General features: G+C 36.9%; 1 protein-coding gene across 3 annotated transcripts; it reads right to left on the bottom strand.

Annotated features, from left to right (window-relative positions):
• Positions 1-5,798: 5,798 nt before the first annotated feature.
• Positions 5,799-21,491, bottom strand: LOC127427935 (acylphosphatase-2-like). Of its 3 annotated transcripts, XM_051675885.1 has the most exons (5): positions 21,324-21,355; positions 21,172-21,225; positions 20,894-20,910; positions 20,452-20,561; positions 5,799-7,246 (listed from the first exon to the last, which is right to left on the bottom strand). In XM_051675885.1, the coding sequence occupies exons 3-5, from the start codon at positions 20,894-20,896 to the stop codon at positions 7,132-7,134; spliced, it is 228 nt and encodes a 75-aa protein (XP_051531845.1). In that variant the 5' UTR covers positions 20,897-20,910; positions 21,172-21,225; positions 21,324-21,355; the 3' UTR covers positions 5,799-7,131. The 3 variants fall into 3 exon arrangements, with proteins under 3 accessions (XP_051531845.1, XP_051531844.1, XP_051531847.1); XM_051675884.1 differs by having other exon boundaries at positions 21,172-21,491; XM_051675887.1 differs by lacking the exon at positions 21,324-21,355 and having other exon boundaries at positions 20,759-20,910; positions 21,172-21,301.
• Between the last annotated feature and the right edge of the window lie 483 nt (positions 21,492-21,974).

Genomic DNA, 21,974 nt, shown 5'->3' with positions numbered 1-21,974 from the left:
CAGGCATTTACAATGGAAGTCAATGGGGGCCAATCCATAAACGTTAAGATACTCACTGTTTCAAAAGTATAGCCACAAGACATAATATGCGTGTTAACATGATTTTAGTGTGATAAAATCACTTACTAACCGCATCTGTGTAAAGTTCTAGCCAATTTTACAACTTCGTTGCCATGACGATGTCGTGTCAGCAAACCCTAAAACCCTAAAATGACTGTAAAAATGATGATTTAAACAACTTTACAGCTCAAATAATACATGAGTTTTAACAGAAGAATTAATGTCAGTGCTTTTATAAAATTATAAGATTCACATTTCTGCCATTAAACCCCCCAAAAATTGGCCCCATTGACTTCATACTACAATTCTCATTGTAGCTTGATTTTTGCTTTTTAAAGAAAAGGAGGGGCAAGTCAAAATAATTTTTTGTAGTAATCAACACAATGCCACAAATGCTGTCGATTGAGCTTAACTTGTATTAAACACAGAATATTCCTTTAATTGCTAGAATATGGTTACTGTAGTAAAATCATGGTTAATTTTCTTAAAATGCATAAAGCTATTGTGAGGGAAGACAAAACAGCTGTGAAGGAACACAAAACGTATTGCAAGTGAACACAAACTGCATTGAAAGGGAACACAAAACTTTTTGCAATGCAAATTATTGCAAAAGAATGCAAAACTATTTCAAAAAATACTTTTCCTCCCTGTCCTCTAAGGTTTCGGTGGAGGGGAAGATTATCAGTGAATAATGACTTAACTTTCTGCCTGTTCCCCACACAAATGTATCGTTTGGCTTCAGAAGACTTAAAATATAGCTCACAAGTCGTACACTACATGGTACTTTTCAGTGTATCATTTTTTTATTTTTTTTTTAGATTGACAGACCCTGGTCACAGTATGCATTAGTTATATGGAAAAGAGCAGCATAAACATCCTTCAAAATATTTGATTTTGAGTTTCGTGCAAGAAAGAAGTCATTTGAGTTTGGAATGAAATCAGGGTGAGGAACTATCGCCCAAACCGAATTATTCTTTTAAAGTAGGACAAAAAGTCCAGCACACATGTTGTGGGGGGTTGCATGCAGCTGTAGCGAACGGTTTGTCTTACAGTTCAGGGCCAGCCAAGAGTCAGTTCAGACTCACGGTCAGGGGAAGAGAGGGCTGCAGACATCTGTGAAGGCTATAAGGCAAAGACCAGATGCACTGTCCTGACAGACTGTGCACTAAAATGATTAATTCTTACTCTTATTTAGAAACTACAGCGTGAAGTCATTTCACATAACAGTGACGCGCAACTGCGACGTCTGGTTGCATTTCAGTGCCATTAATTTGCAAGAGTATGTTAGCAATCACTGTAGCATTTGGCTGTAAACAGCAAGGCTGAAAAAAATATATAGTCCAAACTGAAATTATATTCCCGTTGATCCCTCAAAATAAATAAAATATACAGAAAATGCATCAACTGCACTGGTATTGTGGTCATGTGATCTTGGAGAATGATTCTGGCCATTAAAAAGCTGGTCAAGGGCACATAGAACTGGGACTGCAAAGATTAAAAAGCCATATTTCAAAACTATAGGGGCTGATATAAGACAACATCAACAACAACAACACAGTCATATACACAAAGAACATACTGATCCCGTGGCAGAGGGTCTGTCCACCTCATGTACTTTGGGAACCGGAATGTCTCTAAAAGCTAAACTGTAACGGGCTTTTCTGGGTACACCACGGTTTGACCACCAGTTAAACTACAGAGTTATTGGGGGTAAAATGACCACAAGTGATAAGATAAAGGTAAATCATAATTATAACAAATATACTGTATACAAAAAATCACTTATATTTACAAAAAGGTCCAGTGAAATGTCACATAAATTAAATTACTTAAAAATGTAAAACCCAATAAATTGATATTCATTTTTACCCTAAACATGAAGGGAAGATTGGGGCTACTTGTCACACTTTTTACTCCAGTATGTGAATATTTGTCAGTGTAGGTTTGTATACCGAGTCAAAATCTGTTTGGACACGTACCTTAAAGTCTCGGCTACAAAAATCTATTGAACATTCCCACCATTGTTGCCCAGGATAAAAGATATAGTACAGTTCATTTAACATGGGCGGGGCTTGTTGGGGTAAATTGTCACAATGGGAACCTGCTGTTGTTTATAAACACTGATTTGGGAAAACTACCTTTTTGAAATATGAAATACAATTTAAAGGTAATAAATAAATAAATTAGCAATCTTCCATAACATGTATCTGTATTTACTGTAACATTTACTGTTTAAATGTAGCTGAAAAGCCATAAAACTACCTCTAGTACAACAATTATGAAACACAAACTAAACAACAAAAATGGAAAACACAATAGATTTTATTATTTATTAAATTACAATATTTAGAATATTTGAGACAACTTTCCCCAACTTTCTGAAAAACACCCTTGTCAAAATGTTTTCTGTCAAAATCTACCTTAATTTTATGGTTGACTCTTGCCTTAAATTAATGAAAATAAGGAAAATTCTCTCATCATTTACTCACCCTCACGCCATCCACATCTGGGATGTGTATGACTTTCTTTCTTCTGCAGCACACAAATGAAGATTTTTAGAAGAATATTTCAGCTCTGTAGGTCCATACAATACAAGTCAACAGGGTCAAAAACTTTAATGCTCCAAAAAGCACAGAAAGGCAGCATAAAAGTAATCCATACAACTATTTGGTTGTCTGATGTGATATGATAGCTGTGGGTTAGAAACAGATCAATATTTACCATATATTTGCTTTAAATATAATTATTTATTTTTTTTACTATAAATTCACCTCCATGCACAGTATGTGGCAATATGCATGAAGAATGTGAATCGCCAAAAAGAAGAAGGTGAAAGTGAAAATGGAGATTTAGAGTAAAGAAAAGGACTTAAATATTGATCTGTTTCTCACCCACACCTATCATATCACTTCTGAAGACATGGATTAAACCACTGGAGTCATATGGATTACTTTTATGCTGCCTTTATGTGCCTTTTGGATCTTCAAAGTTCTGGCCACCATTTACTTGCATTGTATGGACCTGCAGAGCTGAAATACTTTGGTAAATGATAGTTAAATGATGAGAGAATCTTAATTTTTCTGTGAACTATCTCTTTAATACAGTATGTCCAAATGTGGTTTTACTGCATTCACTAGTTTACTCAACAGCTATTTCAAAAATATAATGATATATTGGAATTTTAGTTTGGAGGGCAAAATTCACAAATAATTATCTTAATTTATGACACTTTTGAACCAGATCTGTGAAACCAATATACATAACCAATGCTAACAAAAAACCCCAAAAAAAAAAAAACCCACACGTTTGTGTAATTTGACTTGTGACTCAAAAAACCTTATGAGATATACTATAGCACTTGTGACAACATCCCAGTATGACAACTAAAGGCCTGGTCTCCCTCTTATTCATAATACTTCCCATTAGTAGCCTATACCTTTATAAATAGTGTTTCCACCTATTCTGCCATAGTCTGCTGTGTCTCCATATGAGCAATGGGGTCATTAAAGAATGTGACATTATTCCTGATTAATTTGGCGTAGTGAGAATGTGGAATATTGCGGGTCTTTAACAGCTCAGTGTCTTGCGGGGCTCTTGTGGGATATTTATGGTTCTGGTAGATAATAGTTGGATCAAGACGCTCCGGCAAAGATTCATCAAAGATCCTGAAAGTATTTGAGGTGCATACACAAAAGAGAAAGTTGGAAAGTTTATGTTTAAATGTCAAAATATAGAACAGTAAAGAGATTGCATTAAGCACATTTACATGCACAGCAAAACGCTGATTACTATCTTAGCTGCTTACCACAAAGACCACATGTGAAAATGCTGTTATTTGTGATATTTTTGGGGGCACATTATTTTTTTATTTATTATTTTTTTAAAGTATATTTATTTTAAGTACTTGCACATTCAATTATATATAATACAAATATTATGTTGTTTATAAAAATATTATTATATGATTATATTATATAACTATATTTATTTAGCCTATTATAATATTTGATCATTTTAATAATAAAAAAAAAATATATGAGAAGAAGAAAACATGTCAACACAATAGAAGCATAGTGGGGATTTTCTTAACATTAAAGGGGAAAGTGAGATTACATGTTTAGCAGGTCAACACGCTTACATGTTAGGACAGTGAGGAAAACCTGATCCAATCAATTAAACCCCCGAGTCCATTAATTCAAATATTGAGAAACAGATCAATATTTAAGTCATTTTTTTATCATAAATTCTGCTCCCTGCCCAGTAGGGGGCAATATGCACAATGAATGTGAATCACCAAAAATAGAAGGAGAAAGTGAAAGTGAAGGAAAAAGGACTTAAATTTTGATCTGTTACTCACCCACACCTATCATATCACTTCAGAAGACATGGATTAAACCACTGGAGTCTTATGGATTACTTTTATGCTGCCTTTATGTGCTTTTTGGAGCGTCAACATTTTGGCACCCATTCATTTGCATTTTATGGACCTACAGAGCTGAAATATTCTTCTAAAAATCTTTATTTGCATTCTGCTGAAGAAAGAAAGAAAGTCATACACATCTGGGATGGCATGAGGGTGAGTAAATAATGAGAGAATTTAAATTTTTGGGTGAACTATCCCTTTAATTACCAAGCCTATTTAAGTACCATTTATATCATGATTGTAAGTAAAAGTTATTATTAAAATGTTTAAGTTAAATTTACTCACTCACTTAAATCAATATTCCATCATTTAGTTAAGTAGATTTTACTTAATTTTATTCCAGCAAGATTTACAAAAAAAATTTGTGCAAAAATTCAAAGTAAATCTTACTAGTCATTTGTTTTTCAGTGAATATATCTATAACAGGCTTCTTTTTCGAGAAATGTTTTGTCTGAAAAGTATGCTATCTTTCTCTCAAATAAATGCGACTTGCTTGGATATTTCTTCATGTAAAACCACTGGATCCACTCCAGTCCCAGGGAAAGTGTTATTGCCGTGTCAAACTAAATTGCCCGAGTGCCGCGGCTATGACACAATGCATTTTGGGATCCCAAACAAAGAGCCTGGCATATTCCATCAGAGACCCGACTCTGGGGTCTTTATGGTCCATTAGGGTGTCAAGCCAACATCACTCAAAGATACTGTGATTTCATGCTGATTCAAGTTCAACATTTCCCCTTTTATTACAGTAGTGAAGGCTGGGATTTGAGCATAGAACGCTGCTCCCAGATCAGTGTGAAAGGGTAACATCTATACAAAGGCACACTAAACCTCCGGTAAGCCTATGATCTAATCTTGCAACTGTCAGCTAAGAGGATTGCAGCCTCCCAAACCAGTGCATATGCAGATTTGCAGGAATGATGCATTTTGGGAGAAAAAGGACACCCTGAGGAGACCATTTTTGTGTCTCTGGGGCAATATATACAGTCTGGGAGACGTTGTGGGTGCAGTTATGATGCGACTGCATTAAAAGGACTTTAGAATTGCAACTGCAAGTGCAATACGATGGACACAAATGCCCTGAGATCAAATAAATGGCACAACTCAGATGCCACCTTAAGAGAGCTCTGTGCAGGCAGGCATGTTTTCCATGGAAACAGAAGCACGATTAGTTCAACGGAGGCCTGTGATTGGTCGATTATACATTAAGTGAACATCTCTTAAAAGAGGATATTGTAACAGAATCAGAGGATATCTAATATTCATATTCCTGTCATATCTTGTATACTTTGTAATAAAACAATCTTTTCAATGATTTTGTGTACTGATGGAGTTTTATTAGTTATCACCATTTCATATATTATATTTCAGGATGAGTTTTAATTGGCTGTTCAAGTAAAATAATACTGGCAACCATTCCTTGTTTGTATTTTGTTAGGAAGCAGGATGTTGGGTTATATCTAACAATTCATTTGTACTTACAAAAATATGCTAATATACATTTAACAGTAAACATAATTAGTGGTTAAAAGAATAGTTCAGCCGAAAAAGAAAATGATATCATCATTTACTCACCCTCATGCATTCCAAATCCAAATTAATTACTTTCTGGAACCCAAAAAGAGAGATTTTGAAGAATGTACTGGTCGCTTTTTTCCATGCAATTACTATGAATGAGGACTAGAGCTTTCAATCATTAAAAACAACCTGGTCTCATAGAATCACGTTACTATACCAACATTTTTGCAAAATGATTTTTACTTGGTACGTACAGCGGCAGTTTCCTTAAGAGTTAAGATGCTTTATTGTCATTGTATACAACACAATGAAATTAAGTTTGGCAACCCTTGAAGATAGCAGAACAGTAGTACACAGTACAAACACAAGCAACAATAAAAACAAGTGAATAATAGTGAAACGAGAACTGGAGGCACTACAACAACAACGATTTTTATTCACTTTCACACAAATCACGAGTAAACGGCAGATTATCAGTTCATAAACACCTACTTTTAGCCCTGTTCCTCACACAATGCTATCTTATGTCATCTAAACACTTTTACTATAACGGCTAATATATTTTAACATTTGCATTACATAACCTACTACATTTACAAGCTTGTTCAAGCTCAATCCATTGCGTTTTTCATCTCACCATTGCTTTTTCCGTTAGGTTTAGGTTTAGGGTAGGGAGGTCGGTTTTATTGATTTAAAACTCAATAGAGCATTAACCTTAAAAACCTCAATGGTTTAAGAGAACATTTTACTCACTTTTAGCACCACACAGTGGAGATTTCACCTTGGACCTGCTGCGATACATGTAATGAACCGCGAAATATCATTTTGCAAAAATGTCGCGACAGTCACATAATTTCTATGAGCTCAGGCTGATCAAAAAGGATTCAACAGCACTGTATATTAAATCTGTTCCATGGAAGAAAGAAATAAAGTCATATGGGTTTGGAGCAATATGAGTGTGAGTAAATGATGACATAATTTTCATTTTTGGTGAATTTTTCTTTGAAGGATTTGTTTCTTTTAAAGTGTCAGTTCAGGTTAGATCTGGTTAGCATCTCTACCAATGTTTGTGTTCTTTGTTGGTCAAGACTGAAACTCAAACAGTCTGAGCTGAACAAACTGGGAGGGTTTCAGTAGCGAGTGCCAAATCCGTGAATCTCCAGTTTGGAGATGTCTCTCTCATTGGTGAATTGAGCGCGGTGGATTCGAGAGCTGGGACTGCCCACGTTGCTAAGCCAGTACTTCCTGTAAATGAGAGAGAGAGAGAGAGAGAGAATATGTCATAGAACAAAGCATGACTGATTCATTGATAAAAAAACAATGTAAATCAAAAAGTCAACATGAAACGACATCACAATCCATTGTACTTTTGTAATCTGATCTTCTGACATTTACGAGTGAAACAAGATATTAAATAATGAAAAATGCAGGATAAGACTTGATTTTATCCATTGGGAATTGATTGGATGATGAAAAGTTGTCTTTATATGACATGCAGTTAAAAAATAAGAGTGCTTTGTGACATCAGCCGAAAAGGAAAGTTGTTAAAGAGACGGAGCAAGTTATTGAATTTTAATGCAAGATTATGAGACAAATCGTTCACAATAACACTAGAAACGTGTATTAAAAAAGTAATACAAGTTGGTAATTGTTTCCAATTTCATTTCAAGATTTTAGAAATCAGAATCAGAATTAGAATGAGTTTTATTGCCAAGTATGCTTACACATACAAAGAATTTGTCTTGACAGGAGCTTCCAGTACACAACAATACAAAAACAGCAACAAGACTTTTAAAAAATAATTAAAAGTGAATAAAAAATAGATAAATATTGAAAAGAAAAAAGTATATATAGAATACACAATAGACAATATATACACACACACACACACACACACACACACACATATATATATATATATACACACACATATATACATACATACGTACATACAAAATCCACTATCAGTCGACCTCTAATCGCATATACATGATCAGTGACGTGTATGATTCGGAGGTTGCATTTTCCCCTCTAACATTACATTTATACTCCACTGATGGTGAGGTTTAGGTTTGGGGTTTTGACTGGGGAGTACAGTTAATCAAATATGCATTCTTTGGGGGCCTGGGTAGCTCAGTGCGTAAAGCTGCTGGCTACCACCCCGGAGTTCGCTAGTTCGAATCCCAGTGCATGCTGAGTGAATCTAGCCAGGTCTCCTAAGCAACCAAATTGGCCCGGTTGCTAGGGAGGGTAGAGTCACATGGGGTAACCTCCTCGTGATCGCTATAATGTGGTTTGTTCTCGGTGGGGCACGTGGTGAGTTGAGCGTGGTTGCCACGGTGGATGGCGTGAAGCCTCCACACGCGCTATGGCTCCATGGCAACACGCTCAACAAGCCACGTGATAAGATGCGTGGGTTGACGTCTCAAATGAGGAGGCAACTGGGATTCATCCTCCACCACCCGGACTGAGGCGAATCACTACGCGACCACAAGGACATAAAAAAAAGCACATTGGGAATTGGGCATTCCGAATTGTGAAAAAAACTGTATTCACTGTATTACAGCCTGTACAGCTGAAACAACTCACTTTCAATTTCACCCGGAAAAGGGATCTCACACGTGCCCATATGCTCAGTTACCGCTTTTGCCCCTGGGGCGGCAGTGTTTTACCTTTCTGTAAGTACAAACCAATTTTAGCTAAAGAGAAGTCAACCTACTGTTTCCGATTTCACTGTCCATCAGTCTGCTTTTTTGGTCGTTTTTAGGAGCTCGACAACCCTAGACCCTATTCACTTTCATTGTATGAAAAAAGAATGACCACAACATTTTACTGAACTTCTCTTTTTGCATTCCATGAAAGAAAGTCCAACGAGAATATTTGGCATGGCATGAGGGTACATAAATAATGAAAAATATTTAATTTTTCGTTGAACCCTTCCTTTAAAAAGTTTTAAACTTCCATTAGTTATGTTACAAAGTGGATAAAGGAAGATAAACAATCGTCCATTTTCTTTCTCTCTCTTTCACAAAAATAAGGGCGCGGCACACACACACAAGCACTTACACACTCTCTCTAAGTGAACTCGGACAGGCAGGATCTGTCATGCAATATTCCTCCGAGGACTCTAAATGCATTATTCTCCCCCGTGGGCCGTAGCACTGATCTCATATTGGATAAGAAATGTGTGGTCAGACCATCTACATGGCTGTCCAATATTCAGCTCCATATTGGGCCTGCCAGGAAGAGGTGGAGTTTGTGTCAAATCTCTACAGCAACAGAATAAGAAAGGCCTCTTTGATAAAGCGACCAGTCCAGATTGTGTTTTGAGCAGTGGGAATGACGGATTACAGACGGGTCAGGGTTATCCAGGTTATCAGACGCCTAAGTCATAAATCACTGCCACAAATCAAGAGATTTCTTTTGGAACTGAACGCCGTGTGTTGCAGCACTCATTTAAATGACTTAATGGGTGTGGTTCACTCAATACTAAGGAAATCCAATCCTGAACAAGGAAATGGTTCTTTCCATGAATGAGGTACCGGTGTTGGGGAAGCTACATTGAAAACATAGCTTGCCAAGCTACAAGCTAGTCGTTAGTGGTGGTGATTTTGATTCATTTCAGTGACTCAATTCTTTTGATTCCATTCACCAAAAGATTAATTCATATTCGTTCACTGATTCGTTCATTGACCATTTCTGCAAGTTACACCTTTGCACATGTAGATGGCGCCAAATGACCATCTTTAAGTAATCGCATTGAACAAAAAGCAGTCAGTCACGACCAGAACAAGTCTAATTATCCTATAATAAAATATGCATGTCTACAATTATACTAAGAGACTTCAGCACTGCAGTGTTTAAGCATTATAAGCCTTTTCCCACAAGTGCCAACAAAGCATATCTATCATATTCTGAACTGCAGAGCACAACTTTTTGTCAAGCTATACAAAAAAAGACAACAATACTAGCCTGAAAAATAATTATGAGTTTCAATAATGTCCGTATGTCATTGTAATGTGTGGTCATCACTCACTTTAATCTGGCCCCTTTTCTTATTGAATGAGACTGACGAACTGAACAAACGACATGCAGATCATTCGCTAATTCAGCCTGTCATCAGATCATCGTACATGAATGAGACGACTGAGTGAGTCGTTCATTTTGTTCGTGAACAAGTTTACCAGAACATTCAGTTCATTCATGAATGAGATGTCTCATCTCGTTCACACTCAAATGACAGACTAGTACTAGCTCAGTGAAGGGGCGTATTCGTTCAGCGGGTCGAACCAATGATAGGCTCCTTAACAGCCCACACTCGAATGCTATTGGCTCATGCTAATAATCAGTCCTTAAAGGCATGAAAAGCAGTAGAGCTCATTGGGTTTGAAAAGGAAGAGACAAGGTGAATGAAAATTATAAGTCAGTGTATGGAGGTGAAAGAACGAAACATAATACCAGTCAAGCTACCCTTATTTTACTTAAAAATTTTTTTTTAAGATTTCAGCATTTTAATTTCATAACAAAACTCCATTAAAAAGCAAATCTTTAACAAAAATAATTAAATAACTAAATAAAATTATGTTTTATTAATTTAATTTTGTTGAAAAATTACACAATTTACTTTGATGGAATTTTGTTATGAAATTTAAATTAGTAAATCTTGGAACTTTGATTGCCTCATTTGTGTTTTACTCGAGGAGGTACAGAATGTTTTTAACACAGATGATAAAGAACTTTTTACTACTCTTATGCCATGAATGACTTATTCACTTTTCCACAACACTCTCACTCTCTCTGGCACACTGTTCAGCTGTACTCTTTGTAGTGTTTATTGAGTTTCCCATTCTAACCCCTGGTGAGGAAGTTAGATAACATTGAGGCACAGTGATAGGAAGGAATTTCCTCATACAGACCGTCGTTTCCATAAAGCGCAGTCTAACAATCTGCCAGATGCTATTGCTTGCTCTGGTACAACACCAGGAACACAATGTTTGTTTGATATGAATACTCCAGCTTCTCTTGGTCTGGTGTTTTAAGAGTAGCGAACAATGCAAAAATTATTTTTTTACAAAAAATTGTGCCTTCTTTTGAGGTAATATATATATATATATATATATATATATATATATATATATATATATATATATATATATATATATATTATCTAACCATCCAAACAAGATAAGTTTATTTGAGAAGCAAAATTGTACAACAACATAGGACTTGTTTTTAGAGAACATATCTTATTTAGTTTATTTTTCTTAACAAGCAAGTTTTTTTTTTATTTGTATTTCATTTTATTTATTTTTCTAAGCATAAACCTAACTGAATTCAGGGGTCCTGAATGTTCTGGTCCTTTTTTACTCCAAAATAAAAACAAACTTGTAAGAAATTAGGCCTATTTTAGGGCCATACTTTACATTGTAATTTTTTTGTATTTTCATAACACAAATGTTAAACCACCCCTATAAATAATATAAATAAAATAAAATGTAATTTATTTTTAAATACATTTTAATTACCTTTTTTTTTTTTTTTTTTTTTTTTTATAAAATGTATTTATTTTATTTTAATTATATATAAAAATTATATAATTTTTAAAAGTATTTTTGCATCACTGTAGTACTCCTTTGGTACTGCCTTTAATTTTCACTCATTTTAATTAAACAAAATATATATATTTTTTTTTTACTGTAATACAGTAATTCTGTGTTACTGTAATGAGAATCATCGCTGAAAACAATGGAAATACTAAAAGTAAATGTCTAGACGTGCAACGGTAATGAAAACTACGGGGGTAAAATGTGCTCACGTGTCTTGAAATGAATGTCAAAATGCAAAAAATCTATGAAATATATTATTTTATATAAAACATTTCATTTAAACATAATATATATAATACATATATATATATATATATATATACACACACACACACACACTGTATACACTCACTGAGAACTTTATTAGGTGCACCTGTACACAAACTTATTCATACGATTATCTAATCAGCCAATCGTGTGGCAGCAATGCATAAAATCAAGCAGATACGGGTCAGGAGCATCAGTTAATGTTCACATCAACCATCAGAATGGGTTATTAATCTCAGTGATTTGGACTGTGGCATGATTGTTGATGCCAGATGGGCTGGTTTGAATATTTCTGGGATTTTCACACACAACAGTCTCTAGAGTTTATTCAGAATGGTGCCAAAAACAAAAAACATCCAGTGAGCAGCAGTTCTGTGGATGGAAATGACTTGTTAATGACAGAGGTCAGAGGAGAATGGCCAGACTGGTTCAAGCTCACAGAAAGGTTATGGTAACTCAGATAACCATTATGTACAATTGTAGTGAGCAGAATAGCATCTAAGAATGCACAACATGTCGAACATTTAGGGAGATGGGCTACAACAGCAGAAGACCATGTTGAGTTCCACTTCTGTCATCCAAGAACAGAAAGTTGAGGCATAGTTAATACTGTATATATCAGCCACAACATTAAAACCACCTGCCTAATATTGTGTCGGTCCCCCTCATGCCACCAAAACAGCATTCTGAGATGATATTCTTCTCACTACAATTGTGGAGTGGATATCTTTTGGCACCATTCAGAGTAAACTCTAGAGACTGTTGTGTGTGAAAATCCCAGAAGATGAGCAGTTACAGAAATACTCAAACCAGCCCATCTGCACCAACAATCATGCCACGGTCCAAATCACTGAGATCACATTTTTCCCCATTCTGATGGTTGATGTGAACATTAACTGAAGCTCCTGACCCGTATCTGCATGATTTTATACACTGCACTGCTGCCACACGATTGGCTGATCAGATAATCGCATGAATAAGTAGGTGTACAGGTGCACCTAATAAAGTTCTCAGTGAGTGTATATTAGGACATTTTCTTGACAGAATCACCCTTAGAGCTTTTGAGTTTTGTCCTTAAAACAAGAAAAACCTATTTGCCAATAAGAAAAATGGGGAAAATACACTTAATTTAAGGTATATTCTCTGAAAACAAGTCTTGTCTTACACAATTTTTCTTCTCAAGCTTATTTTAAGGATTTTTAGATATTTTTACTAAAAAAACAACACAAAAATACTGATGAAGAAAGTATTGCCATGAAGCTATAAGGTGTTATGGGTGGCTAGGCCGTTGCTATCCAGTTGCTATGGTGTTTTTAGAGCACTGTTATGCTATTTCCAGGCTGTTCTGGGTGGTTGCAACTAAGTAGTTGCTTACTGGCCCAAATCAAAAGAGTCCACCCCCAAGTCTCTATGTTACTCATGTTTCTAGGTATGGCTCGAGTCCCTCCTTCATTGTAAGTCTATGGGATCTTTGCCCATTTTAAGCATTTTATCTAGATGAAACTTAGCTTGTCACACTGCAAAGATGGGTGTAGCGGTAGTGAGGAAGGGGTATCTGGGGACGTTCCTTTGGGATCTAAAGTGTCATCACCATCACTAACACACACACGCACACAGTAGTGACGCTCCCAAGCCATGAATGTTCACAAAATCAACAAACAAACCAACAAAGACACTAAAATGGATAGACAAAAAGCCAGAAAGCTATAAAAAGGGTGATAGATGTTAGATAGGAAGGTAACAAAGAAATGAAAGCAGGAAAAACAATGAAGGGGGAAACACTAGAAAAGAGGCGGAGCCTGGAGGGTCACCATCCTTCTGTTTAAATATTTAATGAGCAAACACATTACTGTTCACTTGTGTTCACCAGCTGGAATGAAGAAGAGCAGGTCGTCAGAAGAGATAAAACGTTTCGCAATGCAATAGTGCAGCTCTTTCTCACTGTATCCAGGCAATCGCATGTATTGCTGCATGAACATATACACACACACACACACACACACACACACACACACACACATGTTGGTGCGGTTATCCTTATGAGGACTCTCCATAGACATAATGATTTTTATACTGTATGAACAATAGATTCTATCCCCTAACCCTAACCCTCACAAAAAAAATTTCTGCATTTCTACATTTTCCAAAAAACATCGTTTAGTATGTTTTTTAAGCTATTTGAATTATGGGGACACTAGAAATGTCCTCATAAACCACATTTATAGCATAATACTCTTGTAATTACCAGTTTGTAACCTAAAAAAATGTCCTCGTAAACCACCCAAACCTGCCCACACACACACACACTCTTTCTGCTCAGTGTTTCTAGGTTGTGTAGTTGAGTGTAAGTAATAGGACATGGTTCCCACTAGAGAATATTGCTAAAAATTTCTTAAAGGGCAGCAGCCACCTTATCCAGTAAGCAGATATTGACCTTACAGTGAAAACACTTCACAATTGTAGCAAGACGGCCCCTACCTGACCCAATAGGAGCAACTGGGGTAAGTTGTCACACTGGAAAGCTGTCACAAGGGCTATATCTCAGTAACTATAAGGGTTGGAGTAGGGTTGGGAATCGTAAGGAATTTTACGATACCGGTTACGATTCCTCTTTACGTTTCCGGTTCCTTAATGGTTCCAGTAACGATTCCAGTAATTCTTTTAGTACTTTTTTTTTTTTTTTTTTATAATTATTTGGAAATGAGAAAATTAATTCTTATTGCATTTGCTACCCTCTGCTGTCCGTTACCAAATAATGAGATCATTTCAGATTTCAACAGAGCAGATATAACCGATCAGAAATAAATGTAATACATTTATTTAATTTTATAAAATGCCACTTATTACAACAAACTTGTGTATCTTTAATTATACATTGTCATATGAACAACCAGTCAGTAACCAGACACAGGTTATCATTAAATAAACAGTAACAGTTCCAGAGACAGTTTAGACTGTGTTTTGTAGCCTAATGTTGTACTTCAGGCTTGTGAGACTTCAACAGTTCTTATTTCATTTCGAGTTGGACATTCATAACTTGCACATCAGTATAAGATTACTTGTATACTGGAAGCTCTGTATGTTTCACTAGATTCAAAAGAACTGTCTCATTAGAATGGTTCTTTCAGGAATCTAACTGTACCGGAAGCACATATGTTTCACGCAGTGAAAAGAGCCGGCTCGAGACTCGTTCAATTGGGAATTAAATGCACTGGTAGAACTGTGTGTTTTTACGCTGTAGAGTCAGTAGAGGTCAGCGCTGCTGCAGAGATGAGTGTTCCAGCCGCATCGGCGGAATTTTGCATGCTGGAGAACCGTTAACAGAACCGAAGGTCACGAAGATCATACGATTCCGGTATTTTTTAAAGAATGGAACCGGTTCTGAACAAGAACCGGCTCTCGGTTCCCATCCCTAGTTTGGAGTCAAAGTCCAGTGGCATAAATGCTTGTGAACCTGTAAATGAGTTTTTACTCACCCTCATGCCATCCCAGATGTGAATGACTTTCTTTCTTCTGCAGAACACAAACAAAGACTTTTAGAAGAATATTTCAGCTCTGTAGGTCCATACAATGCAAGTGAATAGTGGCAAAAACTTTGAAGCACCTATCATATCGCTTCTGAAGACATGGATTAAACCACTGGAGTCCTATGGATTACATATATGCTGCCTTTATGTGCCTTTTGGAACTTTAAAGTTCTGGTCACCATTCACTTGCATTAAATGGACTAACAGAGCTGAAATATTCTTCTAAAAATCTTCATTTGTGTTCTGCAGAAGAAAGAAAGTCGTACACATCTGGATGGCATGAGGGTGAATAAATGATGAGAGAACTTTAATTTTTAGGTGAACTATCCCTTTAAATGGTTTTCCTTTATCACTGTAAGGTCATAAATGGTTAAATCAAAAAACATTCGCCATACCATTACACCGATTTCACGTCACATGTAAACATCCAGTGTGCGTAAGTGTTGTGTGCATCACTGTTTGCATTTTGATGTATTGCGTTATCAAATTTTTTTAATAAGCATATATTTGGTAGTTACAGTTGTATTGGTGTGCATGCAAATGCAAAATGAACAGCCGGTTCCCACTGTGACAACTTACCCCCTCTAGAGTGACAACATGCCCCATCATAGGTTCAACAAGTGTTAAATGAAAACTGTATCTTGTTTCCTGGTCAACAGCGGTAGAAACGTTAAATCGCTTTTTGTTTTGTAACCAACACTTTGGGTATATACAGAAATAAACTCACCCAGAAAAACATTCACAGAAGTAAAATGTGTGACAACTAGCCCCACTCTCCCCTTCTTTTAAAACACTGTTCTTTGCTATGCTGCTCAGTTTTAAAATGCAGTTCGGAGTCCATCGGTCCAGAATGATCATTAGCATTCAGCTTATGAAGACAATGCAAACGAGACCGCTAAATGACAGTACAAACACAACTGCAGCTGTAGACAGATCTGACAGTAATGCTGTGATGGAATAAACTGTTATTATAGCACCAAACAAACATCGAATTACTTTATCTAACACAGGCTTCATCATCAGATTAATGTTGTGTTTACTTAATGATCAGCTCCAGATGGCAAACTGTGTGACAGAGTTCAATTACATTAATGGACTAGAGTATTTTCAGCTACAGAAGTGACCCTGAGGGCAATTCAGATCTACTGTGTACATTTTAATAAATGGACAACACTAATTAAAGCTCTGTGGTCAGTATTGAGGGATTTTAGTAAATTTACTTTAGTAATAAACACACATAACAATGCTATTTTCTGACAAATGGACACACACATGTTCGAAATGAAATACTAGTCTACTACTTACTCAGTACTCTGCAAGTATACACCATGATACTAGACAATATGTTTTATGCTGTAGATTCAAAAGAATGACTCGTAAGATTCATTAGTTCAGGAACCGGGCTACACTGGTCACGTTTTATATTTCGCACAGTAGATTCAAAAGAACAGACTCGTAAGATTCATTAGTTCAGGAACCGGGCTACACTGGTCACGTTTTATATTTCGCACAGTAGATTCAAAAAAATGACTCGTAAGATTCATTAGTTCAGGAACCGGGCTACACTGGTCGCGCTTTATATTTCGCGCAGTAGATTCAAAAGAATGACTCATAAGATTCATTAGTTCAGGAACCGGGCTACACTGGTTGCGCTGAATATTTCGTGCTATAGATTCAAAAGAACAGACTCGTAAGATTCATTAGTTCAGGAACCGGGCTACACTGGTCACGCTTTATATTTCACGCAGTAGATTCAAAAGAATGACTCGTAAGATTCATTAGTTCAGGAACCGGGCTACACTGGTTGTGCTTTATATTTTGCGCAGTAGATTCAAAAGAATGACTCATAAGATTCATTAGTTCAGGAACCGGGCTACACTGGTTGCGCTGAATATTTCGTGCTATAGATTCAAAAGAACAGACTCGTAAGATTCATTAGTTCAGGAACCGGGCTACACTGGTCACGCTTTATATTTCGCACAGTAGATTCAAAAGAATGACTCGTAAGATTCATTAGTTCAGGAACCGGGCTACACTGGTTGCGCTGAATATTTCGTGCTATAGATTCAAAAGAATGACTCGTAAGATTCATTAGTTCAGGAACCGGGCTACACTGGTCGCGCTTTATATTTCGCGCAGTAGATTCAAAAGAATGACTCATAAGATTCATTAGTTCAGGAACCGGGATACACTGGTTGCGCTGAATATTTCGTGCTATAGATTCAAAAGAACAGACTCGTAAGATTCATTCGTTCAGGATTTGGGCTTGTGACGAGGAGGAGGGTGGGGCCGGGCCGTGACTACGCACGCCCGGCCCTCAATCGGGCTAATCAGCCGAGGAGAGGGAGAAGTGCAGCGGAATGCAGCAGTTCGGGAGAGATAGAGCCACATGCAGCAGCCATGGGTGCGTTTTTGTTTTTGTGTCTTTTTGTTAAAGTTCCTGTTAAAATATTACTTTGATTGTTCAGCCGGTTCCCGCCTCCTCCTTTCCCATTTCAACCCTGTTACATTGGTGCCGAAACCTGGGAAGGAGAAGGGATGCGCTGTCGTGGAGTCCTCGCCACTGCCATCCACCCAAAGGAGCAGCCGCAGCCATCCGCCGGGAGACGGAGAAGTTGCTGCCAGCCGCCTGGACGCGGAGGAATGGCCGCCATCCGTGAGGGGAGGAGGGGCTCGCTGCCGGCCACCTGGAGTGGTGGAGCCACTGCCAGGGGCAGAGGAGTTCCCTACCAGCCGCCAAAACGCGAAGGGGCATTCCATCCACCAGGGGTCAGAGGACTGGCTCTGGTCCGCCCGGGGAGGAGTGGCTGTCATCCGCCAGAAGGTGGAGGAGTGATCAAGGACCAGGCACCAGCGTGTCTGGGAACCGGCTTCTCCCTCTCTCACTCTCCCAACTTGTCCTTTCCCTCTCCTCTTTTTTTGTTTGTTTTGTTTTTACCTCCCCTCGTCCCCCTCCCCAGCCCTAGAGAGGTGGGGAAAAGCCTGCCGGCAGGTGGGGCCAGAAGGGTAGTGCAATCATTACCCGAGAATGTTTGTTTGTTTGGTGCTTGGTAATTAAAACGGAATGCTCGGGTATACTTCGCAGTGCAGGCTACTGTTATATGTGAAAGAGGTTTAATGCATATTTCCAATAGAGTCATGTAATAGCTAATAGGTCATCCAGGTATTGCAAGCAGCAAATTTGAATACTGAAGTTATAATAAGAGTCGTAAATTTGTATGTTATTCTGAACATAGCCAGATGACATCTGCACTGGTGAGAGCCGATCTTTAACATCCGGAACTGGGCTGGACTCTAATAACTCTCTCTCTCTCTCTTAGACTTGTGTCTCTGCAGAACAAAAATGGGCTTTTTCCAATCAGTGGGCGTTTTCAAACCGGGATGCCCATTTTTCAACCACTTTACATGATTTGCGTACTACACTGAGATTCCCTACTTTCATTGCATAGTTGAAAAACGCCCATTACGATTTGAAAACACCCACAGATTGAGAAATGCCCATTATTGTTCTGCAGAGACCTATACTTCCGTCTCTCCCTCTCTCTCTCTCTCTCTCTCTCTCTCTATCTCACACAGATGAATGTCTGGTTCACATTTGAGTCTGTGATGTCATACAGACCTCGCCCCTGAGCCCCACCTCACCCAGACTGACATCATGTCACCATCTTTCCAGGTCCGGCCCAGCCCGAGGGACTGCAGACCTGTGTATGCCCACTCAACACACAGACACACAACCAACACACATTCACTCAAATTACAGCACACATAACAGCAGCCAGAGGCTGGAATGATACTACAACTCACTTTCAGGCAACAAAACCCTTTTTTATTTATTTTTTTGTAGCTTTTAAGTGATAAATCTGCTCCACTGGAGCACATTCTATTGTGTCGTCTCGATATTTCTCACATCAAGGGTGACATCGGTGCATTACTGTGCACAATGTTTTTGGAGGGAAATGTGAGTTTCCATTTTCACGCTGTTACAACCTGCCCGTTCTAGTGTTCCACGGGACAAAGACTGAAGCACTGGCCACATCTGCTGGTTAAAAGACGCACTGCACGAGAGACAACGTTTGTTTTCTTATCGTTCAGGACAAAATCAAAAGAAACAAAATATAAATAATATTTTGTATAATGAAAATAAAAACCTTTAGATGTTTTACAATGCTTAATGACATTACTTTGATGACAATTAAACATATTTCTGCCATAAATTCTCATTAATGGAAAAAAAAAAACACTATTTCGCATTACTGTGAATTAATTTATGCTTAAAATCATTATAATTTAAATAAATTATTACAATGATAAATACTTACAAATATACTTTACAATTAAAATAATATATACATTTTTTTTATATAATGATAAAATATTGGTGCATCACAAATGCATTAAATGTGATTTATTCACATTACAGTAATGAGAGAGTTTTTTTTTTATGATTACAATGGGCTACTAATTGTGGGAGGAGTTAAATGTGCTTAATTGCCATGACAATAATGTAAAAATGCAAATAAATAAATAATAAATAATAATCTTAATGATTAAAAAATAGGTGTCATTTTCTTTATGCAAAATATTATTTTTCTTTAGGCTTTGGGGGAAATTTGGTTGATCTATTGGTATGTATGTACAAATGTTTACTTTTTATTGTATTTTTTAAATTTGTATTTTTAATTCATGTTTTAATTTTTAATATTGTTTTAATTTCTAATTTAATATATTTTTATTTTGTTTTATCATTTCTTAATACTTAAAATAATAATAATACTTTCATTTATTGTAATGCAGTTCCTTTCCTTGGCATTTAATTTCTGATGAGCACTTTGGGTTGCACTTATTGTATGATTAGTGCTATACAAATACAATTCCGTTTTTGTGAGATTCATGCTTAGTAGTGATATAGTATTATTACGTTTCCATCTAAATTAATACTATAATATACTTGCATTTGCTTTATTGGATTAGAAATGTTATAGAAATTAAAAACTGAAAGAAACTCTTTAAAAATCACTTATAAACAGCAGGAAGAAAACTGTACACTCACATTTGTTTAACTTTCTCAGGGGGTCCTTGCACCTGTCCAACCACAGTACCCTCTCTAGTGTTCTTTACCCAACCAGTCACTCCCAGTTTCTTCCCCTCTGCCTCAGTATACTGCAGTACAACAGAACACATGGAAAATACATTGAGAGATATATAAATATGTTAAATGTATATGTAATATAATGTAATAATGTATGTGAAATATAATAGAATATGTTTACATTTCTGAGTACTGTGGCAGTACCATAGTACAGTTACTAAATTAGATACTATGGTACTTTGATATACACTATGCACTGAATGGTTACCATATTACCACACTTATACTCCAACTTCAAAGAATATCATGGTACTTTATTGTTAGTGTTGTATCAGGTTCTCTCCTCCTTCCATTGTGGTAAGTGCAAGCTATTTTCTAAATCTGGACTGTCCAAATTTCTCACCATTCTGAAGCAAACACCTAAAAGAAGATTACATTTGTGAAAAGACTTTGTGAAATAAGTGGAAGAACTGTATTCATCTTTAAGAACATTGCCATAAAACAAGAACAGTAAAATAATAATAATAATTACATTAAAAATAACCGTGTAAATGAGTAAAAAAAGATAGAAAAAAAAAAGTGGTGCCGTAACAGAAATAAATAGAAACATCATGTGAGTCTATTTTTGGAGGCGTAGCGTGAATAAACGTCCAAGTTTGCAACGCATTGTCAAATACCCACCCTGAACATTCCCGAACACTTCAAAATCTACAGAAACATATTTTTCACCAGCGCCTGAAGACATTGCAAACAACACTACTGGTGTAAGGACCAAAAGAACAGTCCGGTCGAAGTTTAAATAACCGATAATCATAAATAAAAGCGAACGTCACCTCAACCAGCGAGAAAACGACACCGCTACTCATCGAGGTTCCTTAAAGTGATATTCTGTGGTCACGTGGTAACTGCTCCTTTTCTCGGCGCTGGTCAGAATGGGCCAATCGCAGTCGAGTGTGATTACAGGATGAGGATTTATTTATTAAGTTGTTATTATAAAAATGGTTGGGAGATTGATTATAGTGGTGTCGCAGGAGTCAATCATTGAAACTATAAGAAATAAATGATTATACTTTTTTGTGTGTACAGATATATCCAATGAGACAAACGTCCTGCGAATTCGACTTAAAGGGATAGTTCACCCAAAAATGAAAATTCTCTCAACATTTACTCACCCTCTTGCCATCCCAGATGTGTATGACTTTCTTTCTTCAGCGGAACACAAATGAAGATTTTTAGAAGAATATCTCAGCTCTGTATGTTCATACAATGCAAGTGAATGGTGATCAAAACTTTGAAGCTCTAAAAAGCACATAAAGGGAGCATAAAAGAAATCCATCTGACTCCAGAGGTTTAATCCATGTCTTCTCAGATCGCTCTAATCGGTTTTGGGTGAGAATAGACCGTACATTTTGCTATTGCAGTCTCTAGGAACCATCATGATTTCAAGCTCGATTACTCTTGTGCTTGACACATGCGCAGAGCAC

Source organism: Myxocyprinus asiaticus, chromosome 37 (genome assembly GCF_019703515.2).
Source record: "Myxocyprinus asiaticus isolate MX2 ecotype Aquarium Trade chromosome 37, UBuf_Myxa_2, whole genome shotgun sequence".
NCBI lineage: Eukaryota > Metazoa > Chordata > Actinopteri > Cypriniformes > Catostomidae > Myxocyprinus > Myxocyprinus asiaticus.
Note: the sequence above shows the minus strand (reverse complement) of the source record. Positions and strands in the feature narration are given on the sequence as shown.